This window comes from Anarrhichthys ocellatus, unplaced genomic scaffold (genome assembly GCF_004355925.1).
Source record: "Anarrhichthys ocellatus isolate YVR2014 unplaced genomic scaffold, GSC_Weel_1.0 scaffold1445, whole genome shotgun sequence".
NCBI classification, from domain to species: domain Eukaryota; kingdom Metazoa; phylum Chordata; class Actinopteri; order Perciformes; family Anarhichadidae; genus Anarrhichthys; species Anarrhichthys ocellatus.
This window is the reverse complement of record NW_022281419.1, coordinates 1,957-11,210: the sequence shown is the minus strand read 5'-3', so window position 1 is coordinate 11,210 and position 9,254 is coordinate 1,957. Positions and strand designations below refer to the sequence as shown.

General features: G+C 43.2%; 1 protein-coding gene across 2 annotated transcripts; it reads left to right on the top strand.

Moving 5' to 3' along the window:
* Positions 1 to 799: 799 nt before the first annotated feature.
* Positions 800 to 9,018, top strand: LOC116377603 (lamin-A-like). 2 transcript variants are annotated; one of them, XM_031839273.1, is made up of 13 exons: positions 800 to 1,896; positions 2,401 to 2,754; positions 4,171 to 4,327; positions 4,798 to 4,923; positions 5,079 to 5,249; positions 5,509 to 5,634; positions 6,177 to 6,397; positions 6,513 to 6,786; positions 6,962 to 7,069; positions 7,170 to 7,289; positions 7,379 to 7,435; positions 8,255 to 8,452; positions 8,560 to 9,018. In XM_031839273.1, exons 2-13 carry the CDS (start codon positions 2,417 to 2,419, stop codon positions 8,593 to 8,595), a joined length of 1,932 nt encoding a protein of 643 aa, XP_031695133.1. In that variant the 5' UTR covers positions 800 to 1,896; positions 2,401 to 2,416; the 3' UTR covers positions 8,596 to 9,018. The 2 variants fall into 2 exon arrangements, with proteins under 2 accessions (XP_031695133.1, XP_031695132.1); XM_031839272.1 differs by having other exon boundaries at positions 8,252 to 8,452.
* The last annotated feature ends 236 nt before the right edge of the window (positions 9,019 to 9,254 follow it).

Sequence of the window (9,254 nt, the reverse complement as noted above, 5' to 3'; positions counted from 1 at the left end):
TATATATATATATATATATATATATATATATATATATATATATATAGATAATGTACAGTATGTATGTATAAATATATATATTTATAAAAAAATATATATATTACAAAATAAAAACATTGTAACCTTATAAAGTAGAGTAGAAAACAACATAGTGTGTTTGATACCACAAATGTTACCAAACGGACATGATTACACATTACACAACTGCGTAAATCACTTTGACATTAAATGATCTTTTTCTGTTGTAAAATAAGCATTAAATCTTGTCAGTCGTGTAAAACAAGAAGAGAAAACGTTCAAGAACGGTGAGCATTTTTTTTAAAGGCAGTGTAAATTGGAGGAGGTCACAAGATGATTGCAAGGATAAGAAAGAAAGAAAAACGTTCAGTTTGATCAGTTGGAACAATTCTGTTGAAATGGGAAATACTGAGTGCTGTCATCTCTTCTGTTCTGAAAAAATCCTGCAAATGCAACATGAAGGATAAATCCCTGTCTCCCGCACTGAGGCCTTGACCCTTAACCTCCACATTCACAGCAGCAGGGCCTCGACACGTTCATTGACATATTTAACATGATAATTGTTAATAGAAACTGCCTCTAATATTGAATGTTAAGAAGAAAAAGATAAGGAAATAATAAAGTCCATGTAAATAAACATTTTCAAAAGACAACCATGGTCCGCTGGATCATCTGATGGAGATGTGTAATAATTACAGTACATTCTTAAAAATGAATTCATAATTTAACCCCTTCTAAGGCTGGAAAACAAACACTCCCATTGTCATACTCAGTATATTCTGTATCAGCTTGTTCCTCCTCCCTTTTCATTGAAGCCGCAGAATGAAGTTCACATTGAGTGAACTACAGGACTTCAGCTTATTACAGTTGCACATTCCTGTCACTTCTTTCATCCAAACTTTAGCTTGAGTTTTTTGTTTGTAAGGGTTGGCTTAGTGAGTCACTTGGCTTGAAATGGGTTGAATGGGTATGCTAGAGCACATTTGTTTGTTCTTTTTAAAGACAATTTTTTAGGGCCTTATTGCCTTAATTGCCTTTATTAGAGAAGCTGGAGAGGGGGGGGGTAGTTACGCAGCAAAGGACTATGGGACATAATTGAACCCAGGACGGGACAAATGCTCTACCAGATGAGATAGAAATGACCTCCATGTTAGTTAGTTTGCTGTATTGGGACATGTCTAACTTCTTTCAGCCAGCTGAGAACCTCTGGATGTTTTACAGTATCAAGCTGACTCAGGATGTCTGAGGGGCAGGGGTGAAAAAATAAATAAACACAGCTCCAGTTGCATCCAAGTTTACTGGCATGCAGGGCAGCCTTCCCTCAGTGTATATAACAAACACAGTCCTGAAAACTGATCTTTTAGACGTTTTAATTGAAGAATAAGGAAGTTTGATCAAATCATTGTGCATCAAACCAGGCTTCAGGCTTAGTTTAAACCTGCTCTGTATCTTTGTCATTCAAACTTTACAGAAAGGAAGCCTGGTTTGAGCCAAACACAGCAAATGAATAGAACTCAACCTTTAAAATGATCCCATGTATCACATGGCATTGTGCATTTCTTTGAGGAGTCGGTGACTCATTCATTCAGATTGCACACCCATTCCAGTGGGAGAGAGACATAGAGAGAGAGCGAGAGAGGGGGAGGAACAACCACCTACCAAGTGCCAAACTTGAGGCCAACCTCTCTCCTCCCATCTCATTCTTTCCTATATGGGCAACCTCAGATGTATTTGCAGACAGTGCAGTAACAGACCGAACCGTGCTGGAGAACTAAGAGGGGGAACTCTGATCACAAAGTAACGAAAAGGCGATTAACAGAGAAGTCTACGAAAGTATTCGGAGCAGAGATTCATCTTCTTCTGACCGGCACTAAAAAGGTAAACCGTCCTGTCAACTTTGGCAGTATTTGTGCAGAGACTTTACTTTAATTTCAGGGTGGAGTCGACAACCCCTCCCATGCCTTGTGATCAATTATGCTCTTTGTCTTTTCCACGTTTTATGTCTCTGCACTCAAAAGAGTTTCTGGAAACATGTGTACACTTCAAAGAGATTTCAGTTTTTTTTTTTCAATTCTAAACTTGCAGTTATGGCTTTTTCATACTCACTTTCCCTTAAATGTAAAAATCTCCTTGGATGGATTCGGCATGTGTTTCATTTATTTGAATAACAACAGTGGTGGATGTTGAATGAAGATTTGTAGACAGAACTGTGTGGCCAACTTCCTCCATCCTCCTATGTATTAATGATAACCTGCACATTGTACAGTCCAATGCCAATAGATGCATTTGTACATCAGAATAAATACATCCTGTGCATTTATTGAGCATGAAAAGAACCAACTTTCAGAATAATTGAGTTGGTAATGCTGTCTTCTGTTTCAGGAAAGATAGAAGTAAAATGGCAACACCCAAAAACACCCCCCGAGGTGCCAACTCACCGCTGTCCCCCAACCGCATCACCCGGCTTCAGGAGAAGGACGACCTGTGCAACCTCAATGACCGGCTGGCCGCCTACATCGACAAGGTGCGCTTTCTGGAGACCGAGAACGCCGGCCTGCGTGTGCGCATCACCGAGTCGGAGACCGAGATTAGCCGGGAGCTGTCGGGCCTGAAGGCCGCCTACGAGGCCGAGCTGGCCGACGCCCGCAAGACTCTGGACTCTGTGGCCAAAGAGCGAGCGCGCCTGCAGCTGGAGCTGGGCAAGATGCGGGAGGACTACAAGGAGCTGAAGGCAAGGTGGGTCGCAGCACATCGCAATCCAAATGAAGGAGCAATGTCTCCAGACTGTCAATTACATGGATTAGGTTGAGGGGGTGGAGAATGTTTTAAGGGGTGGTCTCAGCACCTTAAAGCCCCTGAATCCCTTAGAAGCGCCCATGTGTGTCTTTACAATTAAAGTAGACTAAAGAAGCTTTTAAAACTTTTAATATTCGTTTTTACTTATGAAAAAAGATGAGTTCACAAGCAACAAAAGGCACCTTTAATTCGATACGCTCACTTAATAGTTTTGCTGTTGCAGCAGCACGTGGTCTGCTGTGACTGATAGCTAACGGTGGCAAATGTTAGCAAACTTTATGCAAACATTGCGGTGTAACTGCTGTCCTGGTGCCTATTTTCGACACTACTTTTTGAGCATTTACTATTATCCCATAATTAGCACTTGCGGCCAGAGAGGCAACAAAGTCTAGCTTTAAAGTCTAAATTACCAAACTTTCTCGGACTTACAGTATAATTGCAGACATCAAGTATCTAGAGCAGACAGAGCAAGCGCTGTCTAACTAGTTGCTTCCCTTCACAGGTTATTGGGTTTTTGGTCCAAAATAAAACAAATGAGCCTGGTTTGCCCTTTAATAAAATGAAAAGACACGACAGAACCAGATGTTTTCCTGCCTCGGGGCTTCTGAAAGCCCCATTTTCAACCAAATCTTCCTAAGGTAAAGGCACCCATTTGCCCATTAAAGCGCGAGTGAGAGTGTTTGTGATTGTCCAACATGTCAGCATGCGGCCCACAGCAGCAGAACACAATTACTCATTAGCTTTGAATAGCCGATGCTTTTATTTGCCGACACCCTGCGAGGCCTCGGGGCCACTCCCTGGCTTCAGCATACCCTCCTCATTGCTCACTGCAGTTTGACGTCGGGCTCCTTCCCATGCTGCCACATCCAGACACCGATGACTAACTCTTTCCCCAGTTTCCCCTCCTTCGCCACAGTAATCATTATGCACACAATACGTGGCAGTGTTTACAGAGCTCCACTCTTGCCTCCATTATTTTTCCATAAATATTGCGACGACGGGGCCGATGTGTGTTTGGCAAAGCCGAGCCGTTGCCATGGCATCGTCTCAGCTAAACACCAACGGCTGTGGTTTGTGGCTGGTGCGTACGTGGGACTGGACGAGGATCATTGTGGCCTGTGAGTCATACGCACCGAGGTCTTTCCCGTTCCTATCCGGGCTACATCCTAATTCAAAAATAGCTCACATTTGTTTAATTTGACTGCGTGAAGGAAACTGCAGTAATTCAGTTTCCACTTGGCCCCTTGAGTTACAAAGCAAAATGGACGTCTGTTAAGTGGGACGTCCTGTATCAATACTTATAAACACATCCAGTAAGATGGAACTTAACACCTGAGACTCGTTTTGTCTTTGCAGGAACACCAAAAAGGAGTCCGATTTGGTCGCAGCGTTGCAGAGGCTCAAAGACTTGGAGGCTCTGCTGAACTCCAAGGACGCGTCTTTGACAACGGCTCTGGGAGAGAAACGAGGCCTCGAGGTGGAAAACAGGGACCTGAAGGCGCAGGTTGCCAAGGTAAACTCAAACCCACACTCAACTCGTGGCTCCGCGGAAACACATCTGGGGTCAATCTTTCTGCAATTAGTTAGCCTACGAGCTCACCAGCTCTTTGTTTGTCCCTCATGCTCCTCTGTTTTTTTTCCACTTTGTGGTGATCAGCGATAGCTTATCAGAGACCCATTTTGCAACATGTTTGCGTTTACCACTAGCTTTTCTTTATTTTGGAGTTTTTACAGTGGAGTTTTGAAAGCAAGCCAGGACTTTTCTTGAGTAAAAATAATATATAATATTCAGTATTGGTGTGTGCAGCAAATTAAGGTTTTCTTTGCTGACTTCAGTCTTTCTGTCATAGCTTCATGGAGCTCGGACATGTTGACTCTCTCATTTCTCTTGGCCTCTTAACTGTATTTACTGCACATTTCTGCACTGTGAATGTTTGTACGATGCTTCGCACTGATATTCTGCTCCTGTTGTGCTTCTCTCAGCTGGACACCAGTTTGGCCGATGCCAAGAAGCAGTTGCAGGATGAGATGCTGAGGAGGGTGGATGGAGAGAATCGCATCCAGACCCTCAAGGAGGAGCTGGAGTTTTCGAGGAACCTTCACTCTGAGGTCAGAATCCCCGAGAACAGCTCTTATTACGTATAAATCATGTTAAAAAGGAACTTTCTCTGCTTCTTTTTTTTCCTTTCATTTTGATCACATCAGCATCGACCTAACATGTATTTGTAGTCGGGAGTGAAATTGCTTTTGTGATTGTCCAAAAGGAACTGCGGGAGACAAAGCGGCGCCATGAGTCTCGCATGGTTGAGGTGGACAATGGCCACCTGCATGATTTTGAAAGCAAGTTGTCCGAGGCGCTGATGGAGATGCGCAGCCAGCACGAACTGCAGATCAAAATGTACAAAGATGAGATCGAGAAGACCTACAATTCCAAGGTAGACCATCAGTTTTACTACAGTTGAAAGGTTTTTAAAAAACAACTGAACTCGATTTTGTGGTCTTCAATGGAAGATAAAATATCTGTAACATGTCAAAACATTATAAAAAACAAAAAATGCATTGTTTTGGCAGGACAGTTTTTGTTTTGGAGAAGCCACAAACTGGTCCCAATGAAGCGAAATGAGATCCAGACTTCAGAGTTGTTTGGCAATTTGGATTTTAGTCATGCTCTACCTCGTTGTTTCTCTCTGTCAGCTGGAAAATGCTCGTCAGTCAGCGGACCGGAGCAGCCACCTGGTTGGGGCAGCACACGAGGAGCTCCAGCAGACCCGGATCCGCCTGGAGTCCATGTCCAGTCAGATCAGCCAGCTGCAGAAACAGGTGACCTGAAACGAGCAGCTCGCACAGATCGCATTCAGAGTTCTTATTGAGACTCATGCAAGATGCTCGTAGGCACAATGCATTGCATCATGATGACCATGTGCAGATTTATAGCCACAGACTGTATATAAGAAGTGAGTGTAGACATTGTGACGTCACCCATTGTTCTGCATTTTGGCGGTCGCCATCTTGTTTTTTTGCAACCAGAAGTGAGTCAAGAGGGTGGAGCGAAGGACAACTAAAAGCTGAATAACACATTTTTAAGTGACCACAATGTTACAATTTACTTTCATGAACTCAGAACACACTCAGAACACAGTGTGAAAAAGTTAAAGTCGTAAGACGAAAACACAGACAACTCCCAGACCGGACAACACCGTTAACGCGTCATTTTCTCATCGACTTCTATACAACTAGAGGAGTCGCCCCCTGCTGGCCATTAGAAGGAATGCAAGTTTAAGGCACCTCCACATTGGCAACCAAAAGCAAGCTGTGTTAATTTTGATCTGACAATAACTGTGTTATCCTTCTGTCCGATCCAGCTGGCGGCTCGCGAGGCGAAGCTAAGGGACCTGGAGGACGCCCTGTCTCGAGAGCGGGACACCACCCGCCGCCTGCTGGGGGAGAAAGACAGAGAGATGGCCGAGATGAGACAGCAAATGCAGCAGCAGCTGGATGAGTACCAGGAGCTCCTGGACGTCAAGCTGGCTCTGGATATGGAGATATGTGCGTACAGGAAGCTGCTGGAGGGAGAGGAGCAAAGGTACGCTGGCCACTCACAATGAGTTTATCCAACAGAATAAGAGTCTTGCCTTTCCTCTGTGCTACAGAGTTAGACATCTTCTCCGCCTCTCACACTTTTGTGTTTGTCCTTGTAGGCTGCGTCTCTCCCCCAGCCCCCCACCCGCCAAAATGACAGGGAGTCGCTCCTCTACCTCAGGAGGTACCTCTCGCTCGGTGCACTACAGCGCTCAGAGCTCTCCTGCCAAGAGGTGTCGCCCCAACGACACCGACAGCGAGGCCTCGAGCATCGCTGGTGGAACCGTTGCTCGCACTCGCATCGCCCAACAGGCCTCAGCCAGCGGGCGGGTCACTGTGGACGAGGTGGACCTGGACGGGAAATATGTCAAACTCGGCAACAAATCAGATGAGGTGAGATGCTGGGATGATTTAAGTGATGGAAACTAAAGATTTTTACTGTCACAGTTGCACACTGTGTGTTTGGTCAATTAGAGCACTTTCCTGACATTGCCATTGGAAGCCGAATTAGACTTGGAGAATAGCACTCGGAGGATGTGACAAGCTGACTTTTTATGCAACCCACCAGGATCAGAATTTGGGGAACTGGCAGGTGAAGCGGCAGGTGGGGTCCGGTGCTCCGATCATCTTCAAGTTCCCGGTAAAATTCACTCTTAAGGCCGGCCAGAGGGTCACGGTAAGCAGCACCTTTACTCAGCACAATCACAAGTCAAGAACAGCGACGAACACAGTGACAGATAACTCACCCTATATTGTACCTTTACCACGGATGACAGATCTGGTCCTCTGGTGCTGGCGGAACCCACAATCCTCCCTCTGACCTGGTGTGGAAGACTCAGCCCTCCTGGGGCACCGGAGACCTGTTCCAGACCACCCTGATCAGCGCCAACGGAGAGGTATTATAAATTCCCCATCAGACTTGTGGTACTTTATTTGAACCTTAAGTTCTATCTAGTTGTATTATACACTGAGCTTTTTCCTCCAGGAAATGGCAATGAGGAAGGTCACCCGCACGCAGTTTGAAGAAGATGATGACGACATGGTGAGAGCAATTGTATTGATCACAAATACTATGCAAATTCACCAGATGCTTAATTTTCATGATAAATGGAGCTGGTGCACTTTGAATTAGACCAACAACACATTGAGAACACTAAACTGTGATCTTCAGCATCCTGGAAAGATTAAATGAGCTATTTTAACACTTCTAAACAATCTTGGGGTAGAACAATAGATCAGGTTGGGATAGTAAAGTACAGTCATTTTAATATTGGAAATTGGCCTTGTGCACTGACATGATGCAGAGACATATAAACAACCTGAAAATCTGTAATGAAATGTTGATTTCTTTACCCATTATATGGTCAGATAGAGTGGAACAAAAACCATATTTTAAGCATAAAAATATTTTTTTGGGAAATACATTATTATCGGGTAATATATAGATTATTTTCAGAATTAACTAAGTCATCGTTTTGTCTATAAATTGTAAGAAAATTGGGAAAAATGCCCATTCACAGCCAAAAGAGCTTGTTTTATAGTAGTCCAAAACACAACGATAAATGTGCTTTCAATAAATGCAAAACACAAACACAAATCTTCACATTGAAGAAGTTACAATCAGGGAATATTATTATCCTCTATTATCAAAATAGTTGCTGATATAATTTTATGTTCATCAACTTATTGTTTAATCAATTTATTGTGTCAGCTTTAGAGTTCAGTGAAGCATTCTGCATCCCCTGAAGATATCCCCCAGTGCTCCTTTCAAAATAAAACAATCTTTTGAGGCCAGCAATCAAACATGCCTACAGAATGTGTTCTCATGAAACGCTCGGATATTAACGCCCGGTCTCAGCAGGTGGCTCACAGCACCTGTGGAGACAGCGAGTACAACCTGCGGAGCCGGACAGTGGTCTGCGGCTCCTGCGGACTTCCTTCAGACAAATCCGGCGGCAGCTGCTCTGTAAACTCGGCCTCCCGTTCCTTCCGCAGCGGAGGGATCTCCGAGGGTCTACTGCCGCACTCCTACGTGTTCAGCGCCAGCACCCCTCGCAAGGTGGGCACTGCAACACATATTGCTTCCTTTGAAAGTGTTTTAATTGACAACTTCTCTGCCTTTATTTTGATTTAGATGACAGTAACTTTGTCGATCTTTCCTCTTAGACTGGAGCCAGAATGGAGAACTGTCCAATTATGTGAGCCACCTGGATCCACGATGAAACACTTCAACTCTATTAGTTTTCAGTTATTACTTATTTAGTTGTTGTAGTTATTAAGTTTAGTTGATGTACTTTGGAATCATTTTCAATTATTCTATGCAATAAATCTTTATACTGCTTTTTTTATAATGTACATATGGCATGCTTATGAAATATTTCCTTGAATATGAAAGATGATGAAAACAGTACAGTGGCAGATAAAACCATCACTGTCTTATGCTAGTCATATCATAGTTGAATCAGATTTACACTCTGTGAACATGCAGCAGGGTTGCAGTAAATTAATTTGTGTTGACTTATTTAGATTTTTAGAAAATAGAATTAGCTTCTGTAGTTAAAGTAAACTTAACTTTAACTCCCTTCAGAATGTTGTGTGTTGTTTTGCTGATATCAATAAACATGTTTTCAGAATTTGTCTTGTTCAACGATAATGATGTGATAGTCTTACTATAGTACAGAAATATTAGGTTGGGCAGGCTGTTTTAATTGTGGGGTTAACTCTATGTGATAGACTGACTGTCTGACTGTGATTTATTTTTTGTTTGAATCGTCCAATAATGAAAAATATCCAAAAAATACGATATACAACACTCGGAAAGGGGTCATTATGTGTGATGAGTAGCCTACTGATTTTAAACA